Source organism: Cetorhinus maximus, chromosome 20 (genome assembly GCF_964194155.1).
Source record: "Cetorhinus maximus chromosome 20, sCetMax3.hap1.1, whole genome shotgun sequence".
Lineage (NCBI taxonomy): Eukaryota > Metazoa > Chordata > Chondrichthyes > Lamniformes > Cetorhinidae > Cetorhinus > Cetorhinus maximus.
In genome coordinates this window covers 90956492-90977137 of record NC_135898.1, presented here as the reverse complement: position 1 = coordinate 90977137, position 20646 = coordinate 90956492, and the positions used below count along the sequence as shown (strand labels likewise).

Below are 20646 nucleotides of genomic sequence, written 5' to 3'. Positions count from 1 at the left end.
GCAGAACTTTTACTGAGGTACATAAGGATAACTCAAAGGCCTTCTCTGTGCTTGCTCCAACAACCATTTATTATTAGAAGCACAGAAATTTACAGAAAAAGCCCATTGGGTCCTTTTTTGTCTCTGCTGGCTTTCTGCTAGAGCCAGGCAAAGCAATCCCACTGCGCAGTTCTGCTGCTTATAACAAACAATTTACGTATAAAATACTAAGATCAGCAAACACCAAAACAAAGTTAAAAAGAATTCTAAGCTTAAAATAACTCATTGGGGATGCAACTCACCAGAGGCCCACCAGCCCACTCTGAACAGGAGCATTGAATAATGGGAAACGCTGGAACAAAACAAAAAAAAAAGAGGGAAGGTAAAATATTACATTTGGCCATTAGAATTAAATTCAACCTTCTCTAATTCAGGAATTGTAATTGAGATAAAACTAGAAGCAAACTAAACATCTAACAATTCGAGGTATCACTAGCACGCATACCATAAGGACAAGAAAGCTGTAACAGACTTTTGTGAAGTGGAGAATAATTGGGGAAGGGACGATCATCGCCGCTCACCAGTTGTTCTTTATAAGCAGTTAAGATTTTTGTAACAGATAGCGAAGAAGAAATCTTCCTGTTCCCCCCATCCCTCCCAAAACACATCGCCTCATTCAGCTTAATTCAGTTCAATATTACATGATCATTACACAGAATGTGACAGTTCCACAAAACCCAAATAAGTGAAAGCTTATCACCTAAAACAAATAGTTTTTGATCAAGTTGCACATTTCAAAGTGAAAAAAAGACCCACTTCAGTGGATTGTTTCAAGTCAGTGCCAATTCCAACATACCACAGTACAACATATGTGTAGGTCAGGATCACTGTAATTAGATTCAAACACTTTTGTCTTTGTTAAAATATTTATTGACTTTTCAATGCTAGTCACAGTTAATGTTTGTACCTCAGGACAAGACAGAGCCAAGCATACTCCAGCAGGTCTTTGGCGTGGTTTAATTACACACATTGTACCTGGTTGGGTACTAATCTAGGAGGTCATTCAAAGGATTTAACACAGAACAATGAAATCAAACCCATCTCATCAAATCCATAAATTTCTAGGTGATCAATATTCAAGGGCAGTGGTACTGCTCAGCAATGTGTCTGGGCTGGAGACGTGTGGTGCATCAGTGAGAGGGGCACAAAAAATAACTTCTGCAATGGACAGCTCTGTGAACTGGAGCTTACGAATGTAAGGTTTTTATCTGACTGAGCAGTTAATCTGCTGTCAACAAAGCAGATAAGCTAAATCAGTAGTTCTATGGTATTCCATGGATTTAGCATGCAAGAAGTGAACAACTGTGCTTCAAGGACAGATTTTAATTGAGAGGTAAGTGCAGAGATGTAAATGTGTTTGCACATTGAGGAGAATGATAAATGTGATAATTATTGTAAATATACTGCAACTGAACAGTATTCAGTTCATACATGCTTACTGTTAAATGAATATCTGTTGGTTTCCAAACTGAGTCTCAGTCTGAGAGTGTACATTCGTCCACCCATCTAAAATTATGACGTGTTATAATCCAGTGAGTTGGAGCACAGTGGAAAAGATTCTCTATTGGTCTCTGGGTCTCCCTACAGTTACCAAGATATTGGCAGGAAAAGGCACACACTGGTTTAAAGGGGGAACTGAATTGGAGAATATCTCATCTAAAAAATTAATCGTATCTCCTCATTAAAATCACCACACTGTGAAGTAATGGATTAAGGCTTCTCAAACAAAGACATGATGTCATAACTTCCTCGGAGTGAAAATCAGCCTCAGATTGCCACATTGTGCCCACTTACTTAAGGCAAATTTATTCTGTGCCTGTCTCGCCCGACCTTCCAACTCAAGCTAGGCGAGATCCACACAGCGCAGCTGCCTCCCAAGCCAACATCGCAGTCCCACACCGTCGAATTGAAGGAGGACATGCCCCCTTTTTTACGACAATAGCTGCCTTAAACCAAGTAAGTTTAAAGGTCCGATTGAAATTGACAGGCCAGGGAGAAGGTAAGTGGATAGGTTGGGGTAGGGATGGGGGGAGGGTTTCGGACATCAGGAGAGGGTGGGGGGGGTCAGACATTCAGGAGGGGGGGGGGGTCAGACATTCAGGAGGGGTGGGGGACTGGTGGGGGGGGGGGGGGGGGGGGGGGGGTTGGAAATCAGGAGGGGGTGCCATGGTGGGGCCCGCCGGGGGGTGGGGGGGATGCGGCGGGCCGGCCAAAAGTCCATTCGCTTTTGGCAGAACCGGAAGATCCCGGCGATGGGCAGGGCTGGAAAATCCCAGCCCTGGTCTTCATTTCACAAAAGGAAAATACTTTCCTGGCACTGGATTTTCCCAATAACTGAAGTGCAAAAAAGATTGCTAGGATGACACCAAAGATTAGAGGTGATAACTATCAGGAAAGGATGAAGAGGATGGGGCTGTTTTATGTAGAAAAGAGAAGGTTGAGAGGTCTTCAGAATTATGAAGGAGATCAATAGGGTAGATGTAGAGAACGTGTTTCTGCTTGTGGGTGAATCCAAAACTAGATCATAATAATGAGATAGTCACGAATAAATCCAATAAGCAATTCAAGTGAAACTTTTTTTTTTACGTAGTGTGGAACAGTTGTGATGAACAGCATAGATGTATTTAAGGGGAAGCTAGCTATGTATGAGGGAGAAAGAGATAGAAGGACACGCAGAAGCATCAGATAAAGTAGGGTGGCAGAAGGTTCATATGGAGCATAAATATCGCTATGGACCATAAATACCACTAGGGACCAATTGTGCCAACTGTATGTCATGCTAGATAATACATTGGTATCTTTGTGAAAGACAAAGCACAAAACTCCAGATTTCAGTCTTGCTGGCTTGGGTAAATTCTGAACAGAGGCCAGATGCTCGTTCTCTCCCACCATGCCCGCAATCCCAGGCCCTTAACAAGGAATAGGAAATAAAATGTCAGAGGGACAAATGCTTTGAACCAGTCTTTCTAGTAGCACAGGATAACATCTAGCCTGATGGAACTGTAATGGAAGTTTTGAAGGTAAAATCCCTGCCATAGGAAGAATGTATCCTATCCAGGAGAAAAGCAGCAAACATTCCCAGAGCCGAGGTTCCAGACATGGACTGATAAAACTTCTCAACTTGGCGACAACAAATGAAAAAACAGTTGAGCGATGTCCTGAGACATTCACGCATGCTCAGGTCACCCAAGTGTAAAGGGGATAAAATGTATCACGGGTACATTCTTGTACTGCCAAACTTCAACAATGTGAGCAGGGCTGGATTTTAACAAAAAAAAAACGGTGAACTGCAGTTTCCAACATTAACCTTTCTAATACTCTGCATCAGGAGTCCACTCAACTGATTTTGTGCTCAGGGAGATTTATTTTTGTCCTGTTGATATCACGATATACTCAATAAATTCAGTCCCATCTGAAAAAAATCTTTCACTTGCCACTTACACGCATTTGAAAACCTTACCTTTAAAAATGCCCGCTTTTCCAAAGCATTCATGATAACTGGGGGTATTGCTGCAAATCAAAACAGAGGATTATTTACAGGCAATGCATGGAAATGAAACCACTACATATTCACTTTAACTAAATGTTTATTCAGTTATTGAAACCAGATGTTAGGGTATTTGGAGGGTCCTCCAGTATATTCACTAGTTCCTTTTTAGAATAAACACTTAATTAGAAAATGTATCTGTTAGAACACTGCGACCATGTAATCTCAAAGATATCTATATACATATATATTCTTTGTTTTACCTGTGTATTAACCAAAGAGACTGTACTATATTTTTCTGAGTGATTGTTCAGACTCTCTTCATCATAGATTTCAGCACCTTCCCAACAACTGATAACTGGCCTGTAGTTCATTGTTTTCTCTCTCCCTCCTTTCTTGAATAGCGATGTTACATTTGATAACTTCCAATCTGCTGGGACCTTTGCAGAATCTAGAGAAGTTTGGAAAATCATACCTTTTCAGCAATCTTTTTTAAACCTTAGGATGTAGGCCATCAGATTGTGAGGATTTGTTAGATTTTAGTCCCTTGAGTTTCTCCAATGCTTTTTCTCTGCTGACATTAATTACCTTACTTTCCTCACTCCCTTTACCCTTAGGTTACCCTCTGTTCCTGGCATGTAACTTGTGTCCTTTACTGTGAAGACAGGCAGAAAATATCTGTTCAATGTCCCTGGATTTCCTCATTCTTCATGAGGATTTCTCCTGTCTCTGCTTCTAAGGGACCAACGTTCACTTTAACTCTGGAGATTTTCCCTCCACAGCTTCCAACCTCATAGTGTCCCAACCTCGGATGGCCCGCTTCTACCTCCTACCCAAAATCCACAAACAGGACTGTCCCAGCAGACTGATCATGTCAGCCCGTTCCTACCCCATGGAACTCATTTCTTGCTAACTTGACTCCATTCTCTCTCCCCTTGTCCAGTCTCTTCCCACCTACATCCGCAATTCCTCTGATGCCCTGCATCATATCAACAATTTCCAGTTCCCTGGCCCCAACCGCCTCTTCTTCACCATGGACGTCCAATCCCTCTACACCTCCATCCCCCACCGGGATGGTCTGATGGCTCTCCGCTTCTTCCACGAACAGAGGCCCGAACAATCCCCATCCACCACTACTCTCCTCTGTCTGGCTGAACTTGTTCTCTCACTGAACAATTTCTCCTTAAACTCCTCTCACTTCCTCCAAATAAAAGGCGTGGCTATAGGTACCCACATGGGCCCCAGCTATGCCTGTCTCTTTATGGGGTATGTGGAACATTCCTTGTTCCAGTCCTACTCCAGCCCACTCACACAACTCTTTCTCCGGTACATCGATGACTGCTTCGGTGCTGCTTCATGCTCTCATGTGGACCTGGAAAAGTTTATTAATTTTGCTTCCAATTTCCACCCCTCCATCATTTTCACATGGTTCATCTATGACACTTCCCTTCCCTTCCTTGACCTCTCTGTCTCAATTTCTGGTGATAGACTGTCCAGCAATATTCATTACAAGCCTACCGACTCCCACAGCTACCTTGACTACAACTCCTCACACCCCGCTTCCTGCAAGGACTTCATCCCATTCTCTCAGTTCCTTCGCCTCCGTCGCATCTGTTCTGATGATGCCACTTTCCAAAACAGTTCCTCTGACATGTCTTCCTTCTTCCTCAACCGAGGTTTTCCACCCACGGTGGTTGACAGGGCCCTCAACCGTGTCCGGCCCATCTCCCGCGCATCCGCCCTCATACCTTCCTCTCCCTCCCAGAACCATAATAGGGTCCTCCTTGTCCTCACTTATCACCCCACCAGCCTCCACATTCAAAGGATCATCCTCCGCCATTTCCGCCAACTCCAGCATGATGCCACAACCAAACACATCTTCCCCTCACCCCCCGTGGCGGCATTCTGCAGGGATCGTTCCCTCCAGGACACCCTGGTCCACTCCTCCATCACCCCCTACAGCTCAACCCCCTCCGACGGCACCTTCACATGCAACCGCAGAAGGTACAACACCTGCCCCTTTACTTCCCCCCTCCTCACCGTCCAAGGGCCCAAACACTCCTTTCAAGTGAAGCAGCATTTCACTTGCACTTCCCTCAATTTAGTCTACTGCATTCGCTGCTCCCAATGTGGTTTCCTCCACATTGGAGAGACCGAATGCAGACTGGATGACCACTTTGCGGAACACCTTCGGTCTGTCCGCAAGCATGACCCAGACCTCCTTGTCACTTGCCATTTCAACACACCACCCTGCTCTCATGCCTACATGTTCGTCCTTGGCCTGCTGCAATGTTCCAGTGAAGCTCAACGCAAACTGGGGGAACAGCACCTCATCTTCCGACTAGGCACTTTACAGCCTTCCGGACTGAATATTGAGTTCAACAACTTTAGATCATGAACTCACTCCTCCATCCCCACCCACTTTCCAATCCCCCTTTTTCCAATAAGTTATATATTTTTTTCTTTTCCCACCTATTTCCATTATTTTTAAATGTATTTCCATCCATTGTTTTATCTCTACCTTCTAGCCTATTTCGATCCCTTCCCCCCACCCCACCCCCACTAGGGCTATCTGTCCCTTGCTCATCCTGCTTTCTACCCTTAATGTCACCATTAGCACATTTCTTAGTTAATATCACCACTGTCAACACCTCTTTGTCCTTTTGTCTATGACATTTTTTGGCAATCTCCACCTATCACTGGCCCTCTATCCAGCTCTACCTGTCCCACCCCCCTTAAACCAGCTTATATTTCGCCTCTTTTCTATTTTTCCTTAGTTCTGGTGAAGAGTCATTCGGACTTGAAATGTTAACTGTGTTCCTCTCCGCAGATGCTGTCAGGCCTGCTGAGTTTTTCCAGGTATTTTTGTTTTTGCTTTGGGTTTCCAGCATCCGCAGTTTTTTGCTTTTTACTTTAACCACGCTCTTCCTTTTTATATCTTTGTAAAAGCTCTTAGGATCTGTTTTGATATTCCTGGCTAGTTCTCATGTTCTATTTCTTCCCTTTTTATCAACTTTCTGCTGGCCCTTTCCTGGTTTCTAACACACTCCTAATCCTCAGAGTTACTTCTATTCTTTGCAGATTTATAATCCTCTTCTTTTAATCTAATACTATCCTAACCTCCTTAGTAAATCACAGATGGATCTTTTTCACTGAGTTTTTGTTTTTCAATGGAATGTATTTTTGCTGAACGTTTTGAATTGTTTATGTGCCCCCCACCTTAAAACTAGCCAGCAGGGGAGTGTAAAATCCAGCTCAAGGGACAAGGGAGGGCTTGTGCCCAGGCTCAAGGCAAGATGAAGGGAGTGCCTTCCGCCAGAATTATTAGACCACGAAAGCCAGTGTAAAAGATGGCCCTTTGCATTGTATAGCTGTACTAGTAACTTCAGCAGTAGGAAAGAAGTTAAATCAGCAATTATTAGACCGAAACCCGAATAAAAACAGAGCCTTGTGTACGTGCCATCCCAATAATTAGATAATAAGTTAATGGCTGTAAGTTATTGATTGGTCTAGTGAAATTTAGTGATTTGGTACCACAGAAAGTGATATAAAGAGGGGTCTGACCACACTAAAAGGGTCAACAAACGAGGCTTTATGGATTGAGCTTAGAAATAAAAAAAGGGGCAGTCACACTACTGGGAGTATACTACAGACCCCCAAATTGTGAAAGGGAGATAGAAGAACAAATATGTAGGCAATTTTCTGCTTAAGAACAAGAGGGCAATAATAGTAGGAGACTTCAACTATCCTAATATCAACTGGGATTCAAACAATACAAGGGGCACTGAGGGAGAAAGATTCATGCAACGTGTCCAGGAAAATTTTTTCAACCAATTAGTGTCAAACCCAACGAGAGATGCAATTCTAGACCAAGTCTTGGGGAACGAAGAAGGGCAAGTGGGTGAATTGACAGTTGGCGACCATATCGGGACAGTGATCACAATTCAGTTAGATTTAGCATTACCATGGAAAAGGACAGAGATAAGGCAGGAGTAAAAGTGTCGAACTGGGGGAAGGCAAATTTTGCTGAAATGAGAAGGGACTTGGCTGAGGTGGACTGGACAGCACTGCTGGAGGATAAAACAGTGGAAAACCAGTGGGAAGCACTAAAAAGCGAGATCCTAATTGTACAAAGTAGACATGTCCCCATACAAAAATAAAAATGGTACTGCCAAATCTAGACTTCCCTGGTTGTCAAGAGGAATACAGGGGAAGATCAAACAGAAAAAGAAAGTGTACGATAGGCACAAAGAACTAAGCACTGCAGATAGCCTAGACAAATATAGGAAGTGCAGGGACGAAGTAAAAAAGGAAATAAGGAAATCAAAGAGAGGGCATGAGAAAAGATTAGCAAGTAAAGTTAAAGATAACCCAAAGATGTTTTACCAACACATTAATGCTAACAAGTTAGTTAAGGAAAAAGTGGGACCTATCAGAGATGAAGATGGAAACTTGTGTGTAGATGCAAAGGCAAAGGAAGGGTTTTAAATGAATATTTTGCCTCCGTGTTTACAAAGGAAAGGGAGGATGTAGATATCGTAGTCCAGGAGGAACACTGCAAGATATTGGATGGGATAGTCATAAAGAGAGAGGAAGTACTCGAACGGTTGAAATCCTTGAAAGTTGATAAGTCACCAGGGCCAGATGGATTGTTTCTGAGGCTGCTGAAGGAAGTCAGGGAGGAGGTAGCAGATGCTCTGAGGATGATTTTCCAATCTTCACTAGATACAGGGGAGGTACCGGAGGACTGGAGAAATGCAAACGTAGTTCCATTGTTTAAAAAGGGATCAAAGGAAATGCCAAACAATTATAGGCCAGTTAGTCTTACATCAGTGGTGAGCAAATTAGTAGAATCAATCCTGTGAGATAGGATTAACTGTCATGTGGAAAGGCATGGACTAGTCAGGGATGGTCAGCACGGATTTGTAAAAGGAAGGTCTTGGCTCACAAATTTGATTGAATTCTTTGAGGAGGTGACAAGAAGGGTTGATGAAGGTAGTGCAGTGGATGTTGTGTACATGGATTTTAGCAAGACAAGGTCCCACATGGCAGATTGTTCAAGAAAGTAAAAGCCCATGGGATTTAGGGAAATGTGGCAAACTGAATAAAAGGTTGGCTTTGTAACAGGAAACAAAGGGTAATGGTCGATGGATTCCCTTGCGAATGGAAAGTTGTCTCAAGTGGTGTTCCACAGGGCTCAGTGTTGGGACCCTTGCTGTTTGTGTTATATATTAACGATTTGGACGTGAACATGGGGGGCACGATTGGGAAATTTGCAGATGACACAAAGATTGGCCGAGTAGTGGATAGTGTAGAGGATAGCCATAATCCCCAAAACGATATAGATGGGTTGGTGGAGTGGGCGGTAAAGTGGCAGATGGATTTTAACATAGATAAGTGTGAGGTCATACATTTAGGAAAGTCAAACAGTTACAGGGATTACAAAATAAATGGGAATATACTAAGAGGGGTTGATGAAGTGAGAGATCTTGGCATACAAGTACACAGGTCCCTGAAGGCAGCAGTTCAAGTAGACAAGGTTGTAAAGAAGGCATATGGAATGCTCTCCTTCACTGGCAGAGGTATAGAATATAAAAGTAAGGATATAATGTTGGGATTGTATAAAACACTGGTGAGGCCACAACTGGAGTCTTGTGTGCAGTTCTGGTCACCATATTACAGGAAGGACGTAATAGCTCTGGAGAGAGTGCAGAGGAGGTTTACAAGAATGTTACCAGGGTTAGAAAAGCGTAGCTACGAGGACAGATTGGATAGGTTGGGGTTATTTTCCTTAGAACAAAGAAGGCTGAGAGGTGACTTGATTGAGGTGTACAAAATTATGAGGGGAATAGATAGAGTGGATAGAATAAAATTGTTTCCCTTGATGAAGAATTCTAGAACCAGGGGACATAGATTCAAGATAAGTGGCAGAAGGTGTAGGGGGGACATGTGGAAGAACTTTTTTACGCAGAGGGTAGTGGGTGTCTGGAAATCGCTACCCAAGTTGGTGGTAGAGGCAGAAACTTTAAACTCTTTTAAAAAGTACCTGGATCTGCACCTGAAGTGCTGTAAACTGCAGTGCTATGGGCCGGGTGCAGGAAGGTGGGGTTAGAAAGGGCGCCTGGGTGTCCTCAGGCTGGCATGGACAAGATGGGCCGAATGGCCTCCTTCTGTGCTGTAACTTTTCTATGGTTCCATGGTTCTAAAAGCTGTAGAAGACTCAAGAGACACAGGGAGGAAGAGCCAAAGGGTTCAGGCCAGGGTTGCTGCCAAAACAGTTGAGGGTGAGCTGAGGTGTCAGGTACTTGTTACCGCAACTTTTACCCAAGGCACAAACAGGGTAATAGAACTCTCTGTAAATTACTCCTCAGACACTAGTGTATCAAGTCTTGCTTGTGCTGAATGAAGTTTAATCACTGCCATCAATATGGGTCAACATTGAATCATTCATTATTAATGTTTATCAAAAGCAAAACCTAACACAATCCAACAATTAGTTTGTTAGTTCAGACTTTGATTTACATTCAAAATCAATAAACTTGTCACGTGCAGACTGATTTAAAAGTAAGACTGAGAATTCTTCTTTAAAGAAATATTACCTTGATTTGATTTAAAACAAATAAAAATAATATTGACATAAACCTAAAACGGGAGATAACAAGGTCATTGCTATGGTGTCTGAAGTCTGTAAGCAGATTAAACTTTTTTTTGTTTCAGCAAGAACAATAGTGCAAAGTAGTCAGGCGATGGAGGAGAATGAGCTGTTACCAGGTGTTATGGGAGTACAGGTGTATAGTGCTGAATTCATGTACAGAACGTTAGTAGTGACACTGCTAAGATCATCAAGGAAGGGTACTTTGTGTATTCAGTGGGGTAATAATGCAAGACTATTTTGTTTCATCCATGGATCCAGAGGCAGAGTACACCAGTACATCAACCCAATATCTGTCAAAGTTTTTTTAGGCACATTCCCTATATGCAAGTTCCTGCACATTGGTTGCATTCATTAAAGCAACAGCAAAAAGGTCAAGTCAACCTGAAACGTTAGCTGTTCCTCTCTCTACCTGCTGAATATTTGCAGCTTTTTCTGTTTTTATTTCCGATTTCCAAAATCCATAGTATTTTGTTTTACTGTTACTGATGATCGGTTATCACCTGTATTTTGTGCCACCACCAAAGCCCAATTTCACCCCCCAATATATGTCTGTATTTCCTCATGAGGAGGGAAGATACTGAGAGGGTAAGTCACCAATGACCTTGCCTCCATCATTAAGGTCAGAAGTAGGGATGTTCACTGGTCAACACCATTCGCAACTCCTCAGATTCTGAAGCAGTCCATGTCCAAATGCAGCAAGACCTGGACAATATTCATGCTTGGGCTTATAGTTGGCAAGTAACATTCATGCCTCAAGTGCCAGGCAATGACTATCTCCAACAAGACGGAACCTAACCATCTCCCCTTGACATTGAATGACAGTAGCATCACTGAATCGCCCTCTATCATCAACCTGGGGGTTACCATTGACCAGAAACCAAACAGGGCCTGCCATAAAAATACTGTAGATACAAGAGCAGGTACAAAAACTGAGAATTCTGTGGACAGTAACTCATTTCCTGATTCTCCAAAGCCTGTCCACCATCTACAAGGCACAAGTCAAAATCCCGGAACTCCCTCCCTAACAGCACTGGGGTGCACCTACAAATTATGGGCTGCAGTGGCTCAAGAAGACAGCTCATCACCACCTTCTCAAGGGCAATTGAGGATGGGCAATAAATGCTGGCCTAGCCAGTGGAATCCACATCCCATGAATGAGAAACACCTGACCTACGTGAGAAACACCTGATCTACCTACCTAATCCCATTTACCAGCACTTGGCCCATAGCCTTGAATGTTATGACGTGCCAAGTGCTCATCCAGGTACTTTTTAAAGGATGTGAGGCAACCCGCCTCCACCACCCTCCCAGGCAGCGCATTCCAGACCGTCACCACCCTCTGGGTAAAAAAGTTTTTCCTCACATCCCCCTTCCTGCTCACCCTGACCAGTCACACACATTACGGGGTATGGGTAAGGCATCAGGTCGCCCACCTGGCCTTAGGCCTATTGAGACCCTTAAGTGGACAATTAACTGCCACTTGAGGGCCTCATTCTGATTCCACCACAATTTTTCGGTCTGCGGGGGGAGGCAGAAGAAAGGCAAGCAGCCGGCAGCTTTGACAGGTTGGCCACTGTCAGATGGTAAGGGGGAGGGGTGATGTACCTCCTTTGGGAGATCCCCTGTTCCCAGTGGGGGGGCACCCCCTGCCACCAGGATGCTATTCCACACCCCTCCCCCACCCTCGCTTTCTGCCTCCCACACTGACCTCTCTAACTCAACCCCTCCCCACCCCTCTCGGTGGGTATCCCATTTGCCGGCCCAAAATCCTCGACTAACCTTATGTTCAGTATCCATCTTCGCTTGTTCATGGGGACTGGGTGTGGTCCCAGCAGTGGCCATTACTCTCTTCTGGTGCTGCTGGGACTACAAAGCTGCCAGCCGATCAGATTGACTGGCAGCTCTCTGTGGCGGGACTTCCTCCCTGACAGGGCGGAGGTCCCGCTCTGCAGTAATTAAGACCTCCCCAGTGTATTATCGCTGTAGGGCAGCTGGAATTCAGGTTGGTGAGGTCCCAATTGACTTTTAGGTCGGGGGGAGGAGGAGGGGGCTGCAGGTAATCTGTCCCCTGTAAAATCCACCCCATAGATCCACTTACAGCACAGCTTGTGGCTCTAACTGAGGAATGGTGAAAGGCACAAAAGAGACAAAAGTCGAGATACTACCAGGAAATTTGTAAAAATTGTCAAAGGGCTGAATAAGATGAGGGTGTGGAACGGACAATTTGCACTCGCCCCAGAAGCAAAGACATGCTTCAAGCCAACCCGCCCCGCAGTCATAAAGTGCTTCAGCTGGTTAAATAAGTGCCGAGTGGGACTTGCGCCTCTCACCGAGGAGGAGGTCCCACCCTTTGGAGCTGCCGGCCAATTGGATTGGCCAGCAGCTCCACCAGTCCCAGCAGTGCCAAGAACGCAGCAGTAGCCGCTGCCAGGGCTGCAGGGGAAGAAGGAAGAAGTTCATTGGATTCCCGGAGCAGGTAAATCCAGGGTCTTGGGCAGGGGGGTTTGAGCAGACCAGGGAGGGGGAGGTGTGGGGGGAGGCGGGTGAGGGAGGGGGTGGGCTTAAGACTGTGGGTGGGTAGGAAGGAAGGGGATGTTCTACCTTAGGTGGGGGCTCCCTGATTGGCAAAGATCGAACCATCTACCCCACTTGCTTCCCGCCCTTTGAAGAACTTTGGTTAAAAAAGAACAGACTGCCCACTCCCACCCAACTGTTCACACCAGATGTTTTATGGCGTGGGCAGTGTATTATCAGGGTCAACTGGCTTGATAACAAGCCTAAATGACCCTTGATGACTTACTTGAATATGGTGGCGTGTTGCCGATTTTGGGAGTGAACTTGGGGGCAGGTGGGAAGGTGGTGGAGTGGGCACCCACCTTATTTTATGTCCCCCCCCACCCCACCGACCCAAAGCATGCCCTGTGGGGGCACGTAAAATTCAATCCAAAGTTTCACAAATGAAAAAGGGAGAAAACCATGAATAATCCCAAAATATTGAAATTCTTGATAAAATTACATGTGAAAATGTTGTCAATAATTACAATAAAACACTGCCAGCAGAGGCATGCAGGGCTGAATGGCATCCTTCTCTGTTCTACGAATCCATGAAGATTGCTCATTCATGCACTAATTTACTGCATGGTCAGCTATATTTATGCTGTGCCATTCCAGAACTATGCTCTGCCGCCAATTGGAATTTTGTTTTGTCAATACCTGAGAGAAAAAGTTTATAAAGTTTATTTACTTGTCTCATCATCTTTGAGTGTGACAAGCAGCTGTGAAGCTCGGTAGGTATTTTGAAATCCTTCAGAATTATAATGCAGTTTTGGGATTGTTGCATCAGTCCCCAGTGAGGGCCTAAACCAGCAATAGACTGGAAGAGAAAGGCTCTGGGGGGGATAAGCAATGACTGTGAGAGGCAAAGGAAAGAGAGGAGGGAAGAAAGCACTAGATTAACGAAACACTGTGAGCAGGGAAGCATGAAGTCACTATTCTGATATTCTAAAGCAGCCAGCTACTTGCCACTAAAAACACCAAGGTAGTTGGTCCACATTAATGCAGAGAAGCAGTGATCTTCTCCTTTAATTCTGTGTACGGAACCAATGTACCGTATAGTAACAATGGCATCTGTGGAAATGCTCAGGAAAAAGAAACACGCATTCTTCTTTTGAAAAAACCGCAGTCCCTAAAACCCTATAAAAGTGTCAATCAGACAGACCAATAAAGTATCAATAACAGAGGCTTCAAATAATTCTTACCTCTTAATCGTGTGCAAGTAAACATTGGGCAGCATTTTGCCTTTGGTGGGGGTGCTCGGCAGAGGCGAGCAGGGGCGGTTGGGTAGCCGCCCACCATCCTCAATCAGCTCCGCACCATGATTTTAAGCCAGCGGGCCAATTAAGGCCTGCCCAGCGTGGAACACGAGCAGCAGCACTCAGCGCTGCCTGTGCGAGCAGGGGGAGGAGGGCGAGTGGGCCGAGCACGAACTTGGCGCACGCGCGTGAAAGAGCGCTTCAATCTCCCTGAGGCACCAGGGTTGCCTCAGGGAGATGAAGGGCTGTTTAAAAAAAAAATAAAGGAAATAAAATTGTCATAAAACATGTCCCCTCATGTGACTCTGTCACATGAACTGGGATATGTTTTTAATTGAAAAATAAAATTTTTATTTGATGTTTATTTGCTTTAGGAAACCTCATCCCACCCGTGGATGAGGTTTCCTAAAAAATATAAAGGCCACTTGGCCTTTTTGCCCAACGTCACTGCGCATCATCGCCCGACGTCATCGCGCATCACTGCCTGATGCCATTGTGCGCCCACACGCCGAGCATAGTATTCTGCCCATTGAGATATTGGCAATAGAGATCACAGAAAGAACAACTTATCATAACCATTTAAAGATGTCAATCAAAGAAAGTCAACAGCTCTTTCCAATTGTCAAAATAACCCCTATTGAGATCATTCTGTCTGAGTCTGGGCTCTCAGACAATCATGAATAATGAGGACAGGTGTAATAACACTTCTGGTAGAACTGGATGGCCTAGGGGCTATAAGGGACCCTGGGGTTGGGTGGAGGGTTTGGGGGCAAGAGTTGGCACAAGTTGGCATGGAGGTGGCATGGGAAGTGGATGGGGGATGTGTGAGGGTGAGGTCCAGAGGGCGTAACTGCCTTTCATATAACTTTACAGCCCACCTCTGCACTCGTCTGCCCCTGTGGCCGCTTACCCTCTGTTTCTGGGGTCGATGGGCCCGACTACACCTACACCCACTGCTCCAGAGTGAAGATCACGACAGTTGGGGGGCTTTCTACCGAGGCAGGTACAGTGAATCAGGAAATTTCCCAACTCGAGCAATCTGCCTTGGTAGTGAAAATTCAGCCCAAATCAAATGATAACTCCGCAAAATTTGTCACCACAGTGATACAGGCAGAGTGCAAAATTCCAGTTCCAAATCCAAGTGGAAAAGTTGCTTTTGAAACACATTTGTGGTGCAAAACAGGTCATCCTGATTTCCCTCCAGCAATTTAGGTCAGAATATCAATTGTCTGTAATTGTGAAGCATATATTCTGTCTTTTATTTTGAAACACCACTTGGACCATTTATTGTCTGTTTATTATAAAAAGAACCTTTCTGTAATCCCTAAGAGAGTATTAAACTGAATCTGCTTAAAAGGCAGGTGGCAATATTCCAATTATGACTATAGCTAATGATAATGTTTTACAATCTTTAGGTGGTTTTCCTAATTATAATTAGCTTTGCTGTACACTTTAAAACAGTCACCAAAAATTGCATGGGTGCATCTATATCCTTATGAAAAATATCATATGTGGAAGAGGGAAATACTGCAGCTACTAGACCTCCATATTTTAAGAAAGGTTGGGGAATAAAATTGCTGCTACAAAGCAATAAAGCTAGCTTGAGTTGGAACCTCACTCCCTAGGCTTTCAATCTCAATTGCTTTGGAGGGCTACAACCAACTCCCTCACGTTTCCCATGATTCTGTGGAACCACATCTCACCGTGTCTTTTTAAATTACTAAAGTGGCCACTGGAAATTTTGATCGAGATGACGACAGGGTTCATTCTGTTACCCGAATGTTCCCAGCAACGAGCACCACTGGTGACGATTGCAGGTCAGCAGTTCGCGGGACTACAACTGTGAGTTTCCACCCATTGACTTTAATAGAAGGGAGATTGTGGGTTGCGCTCCCCGGGAAGTCCTGGTCATCAATTCAGATACTTTTAATGCAATTTGGTCAATGGCATCAATCGTACAGGAATGCTTTGGAACTTGTTCAAATATCTTCCATAATCCCAGGAGTTGGTTTTCACCACCAGCCGTGAATTAATGAAACTAGACCTTAGCAGAGTACTTTGGAAGAAGCGTTGGGATTTGCGGAGGATTTCTATGGAACGGATTAGCAAGTGTCATGCTGTTTCCACGTGTGGTCCTTACATGACCGCAAAATAATTGCTAACCCTGAGAAAGCTGGACTGAATCTGTGGGTTTAATCAGGACAAACGGGAGACCTTTACAGAAGGATGATGGGTTTACCAATCAAGTGTAAATACACTGCAGATTTTGTGACCTATTCAGCAACTAAGAAAAGTCTGGTGACATTTTCAAGGAAGACTGCGGGCTGTTTATTCAAATGAACAGAAATTACTTGCAAAATGAGTGAATCAGTCAAGTTCCCCTGCCCTTATAAAAACGACTGCTGCGTAAAGTAAACAATGCATGGATCACATCTGCACTAGGTGCGGGCATTAATTCTACCTTGACTGCATTATCAGTGTCAGAATAGCAAGATGATGCATTAGCCCCTTCACTTACAATATTTTCAATTAAGTGAGCTCTGACTGAAAGGCATTACAGAGTACCTGGGCCACAGTAAGGTTGGATGGTTCACTAGAGATACCATAAATAGTGCTCCACCCTGGACAAGATTTATTTGTATACATTATAAAGTTCTTTTTTCGGTGACTGTGATATTGAACCTATGGAAATTGGGGGCGGGGTGTTCAACTAGTATATTTTTAAATTACAAGTGAAGTATTTAACTTTTCATGCTGCAGGAAGTTTTCTTTGGGGTCTTGATAAACAGATAAAGTATCCGAGTTAAATAGGAATTTTAATATTTAAAGAAAAAATATTGTTTCTCTAACCCCGTACTATCCTTCTCAGTTGGGATTAAGCGCTCTTAAGAGACCTTGGGTGATTTTGTCAGTGGCTCTCTGGGTTGATCCAGCAGCAGACATTTCAGCATGCCAACCCAAGCTATCCACAAACTGGAATTTAAACTCATAACAGCCATAGGGTTTGTTCATGAGGGAAAATGGTAAAAAAAATTCGCAAGGGTATAGCAGGAACCGCCCATCTGGAATTGAAATGAAAAGTACATTGCTCGGGCAGAGTGGAGACAGATTTATTCTGCATCCAGTCATGCAATACATGAAGGAAGTGCTTTATGCTGCCACTAGTTGACCAAAAGCAAAATGTGCTGATTTTCTAGTGTCAATCGGATCATATGCTATAGAGGAAAGTTTCTGGTAGGACTAGGCGTAGAATTTGGATCATGCTGCGCCCCTTCCCAACCCATTTTACAGGTGAAAATACGCACTGAAAGATCCAATATGTTTTGCAATGTGCTTATGCTGGTTTAGTGCCTGGAAAGTGCTGCACGTCAAATTGGTTTGGGTGCCCTGAGTCTACCAGGGCGCAAAACTCAGGCCTGCCCGTTTCCAATGCAAATCCTGGGCCTAATGTCAGTTTCAGCCCCCCCCTTTCCCATATTTGATGGCAACCATCCACAGCAGGTAACTTGCATGCAGTCAGTTTTCCAAAGCCTAAAGCAGCGTTCCTCAAAATTGGAGCTTGCAACAAAAATGTCAAAAAAAATGTTCAACTTATCTCAATGTAGGGCCAGGTAGGAATCCTGGAGAGGGTGCTTCTCCTCACCAATCATATCTGCTCAGGAATCAATCCCACAAGCTAAGCGTCGGCCTTTCAATTTAAAATAAGGGAAGAGCAACAACCCTCACAATTGGGTCCTGACTTACCCATGGCGGGTATTGCCATGCCAATCCGAGATACCACCACCTGGGCAATGGCCTGCTGTGCTGCCTTGGGCGACTCCCCAAGTCGATTCCCATTGATATCTGTGACTGGAATCCCAAACTTAAGTTCCCTGCAAAAGGAAAAGATAATAAAGGAATAAGGTGCAAGACTCTATTGACTGGATGGCAGCACAGGTCTATATTTTCCATGCAATAGTAAGCAATAGGGAAGCACTGTGTTCAGAAACATTAGATGTCCTCACCCAGCAGGCACTGGATTTCATCTCACTGAGCACAAATTTGTATTCAAATGATGGCAAATTTATACTTTAAAAGTTGATATTGGCAGATTTATCTCACCAGGTTTGACCTCAAATGGAAAGAACAGCTTGCATTTATATAGTGCATTTCATCACCTCAGAATGTTCCAGAGTGCTTCACAGCAAAGGAAATCCTTTGAAGTATAGTCAATGCTGCAATGTAGGAAATATGTCACCCAACAATGAGGAAATTGACCAGATTGTTGGTCTATATGATTGGTTGAAGGATAAATGTTGGCTAGTTCAGTTCCCCTGCTCTTCTTCAAATAATGCCACCTGAGCAGACAGACAGGGCCTCAGTTTAACATTTCATCCAAAAGACAGCATCTTCTACAGTGCAGCACTCCCTCATTACTGTCAGCTCAGATAATGTGCTCAAGTCTCTGGAGCAGGACTTGCACAATTACCTTCTGATTCAGATGCGCAAGTGTTACTACTGAGGTAGTCCAAATAACTTGGTTCTGGTGAATTGGATTTATGATTCATCCCATCTATCAGTAATACTCTCCATACAAAAAATCAAACTTCTGCACAATTTTTGTTGATTGAAAAATATAACTTGGAAGAAGATTGGACGGAGTTACAAAGTACAGTGAGAGTTAATCTCATTAAGAAACTGAATTAACATCCCAGTGCCACTGAAGGTGGGTGGAGGTAATGTTTTTGCCCATTTGTTAGTCTGTTTATAATATATATCGCAAAACTATAACTCAAAAACTAATAGATGGATTTCACCACAACTTGGCATACAGATAGGATATGGCCCATGGAAGAACTGATTAGTCTTTGGCAAAGATGCGGATCCTAGAATTTTTTTAAAGGATCTGTTAATATTGGGAAATAGGGAAAATTGACTTTTTTCTTTAAAGAATGTTGTGGGTTGTTTTATTTAGAATGTTGCTGATTGTTTTAAAATGTTGTGGATTCTCTCAGCTGCTCTGTTGTCAAAATGTGAGCAGAGTTTTCAGAACAGGTTGTTAGATGTGCATTAGCCTGAAGTCTCCTCAGTGAGATGGAAGCTCTTAACAAAAAGATTTATTTTTTTCAGTTTTGTGGTTACAGGGCATCAACCAGGCAGGGAAAAGCCTCAAGGAAGAACTGCGTAAACGTAATAATATTGAGTTTAAAAAGTATGACAGAGGTATGTGCTCTACTGAGTGCCCTCTTCACTTGTTGTAAATACATCTGCTTCAAAAATCTACAGTCATTCATCTCCATAGCAGCACAAGACTTCAGGAATCCACCCTAAGCCACATTCCTCAATGATGTGATGTGTACTTGGTGTATCTTAGAGCACGAAAGCATGGAAGTTATGCTAAACATTTTAAAACATTAGGGTATTGTTTTAAATTCTGAGCAACACACTTTCAGAAGGATGTCAAGCCTTGTGAATGGTGCAATAGAGATTTGCTAGAATGGCTTCAGGGCTGAGACAGTTCAGTTATTTGAGAAGATTAGAGAAGTTGTGGTTGCTCTCCTTAGATCAGAGAAAGTTACGGTGAGATTTGACAAAGGTGTTCAAAATTGTAAATAGTTTTGCTAGAATAAATAAGGAGAAACTGGTTCCAATGGCTGATTCCAAGTAAGGATGTTATGCTTCAGTTATTCAGGTCATTGGTAAGACTGCATTTCGAATACTGTGTGTAGTTTTGGTCTCCTTATTTAAGGAAGGATGTAAATACGTTGGAGGCAGAGGAGGTTTACTAGGTTGATACCTGGAATGAGCAGGTTGTCTTATGAGGACAGGGTGGACAGGCTGGGCTTGTTTCCTGGACTGGAGAAACTCCTAAACTAGAAGAGTGAGGGGTGACTTGATTGAAGTATGTAAGACCTTGAATGGTCTTGACAAGGTGAACATGGAAAAGATGTTTCCTCTTGTGGGTGAGTCCAGAATTAGGGGGCACTGTTTTAAAATTCGGCGTCACCCTTTTAGGGCAGATATAGGGAGAATTTTTTTCTCTGAGGGTTGTGCGACTTTGGAACTCTGCCTCAGAAGGCAGCGGAAGCAGGTCATTGAATATTTTTAAGGCAGAGGTAGAAAGATTCTTGTTAGGCATGGGAATCAAAGGTTATCAGGCATAGATGGGAATGTAGAACTCAAAACACAAACAGATCAGCCCTGATCCAACTGAATGATGGAGCAGGTTCGAGGGGCCAAATGGTCTACTTCTGCTCCTATTTCGTATGTTCGTATGACCTGAATTCACTGCCTGAAAGCATGGGTGCAAACAGTTGTAATATTCAAAACAGAATTAAATAAATACTTAAAAGGGAAACACATTTACAGGGCAGTGGGGAGAAAGCAAACTGGATTCGAAATTGGCTGTGTGGGAGAAGACAGAGAGTGGTAGTGGATGATTGCTTCTCAGACTGGAGGTCTGTGACTAGTGGTGTGCCTCAGGGATCTGTGCTGGGACCATTGTTGTTTGTTGTCTATATCAATGATTTGGATGATAATGTGCTGAATTGGATCAGCAAGTTTGCTGATGACACTAAGATTGGAGGCGTTGTGGACAGCGAGGAAGGCTTTCAAAGCTTGCAGAGAGATCTGGACCAACTGGAAAAATGGGCCAGAAAATGGCAGATGGAATT

General features: G+C 43.7%; 1 protein-coding gene across 1 annotated transcript in view; it reads right to left on the bottom strand.

Moving 5' to 3' along the window:
• sfxn3 (sideroflexin 3) overlaps positions 1–20646 on the bottom strand; it is a 63770-nt gene that overhangs the window by 7840 nt on the left and 35284 nt on the right. Inside the window, exons 7-9 of the mRNA XM_078565162.1 lie at positions 17738–17865; positions 3500–3549; positions 282–331 (exon numbers count right to left, since the gene is read on the bottom strand). Of these exons, the coding sequence (XP_078421288.1) occupies positions 282–331; positions 3500–3549; positions 17738–17865 (228 nt within the window). The remainder of the gene's footprint in view (positions 1–281; positions 332–3499; positions 3550–17737; positions 17866–20646) is intronic.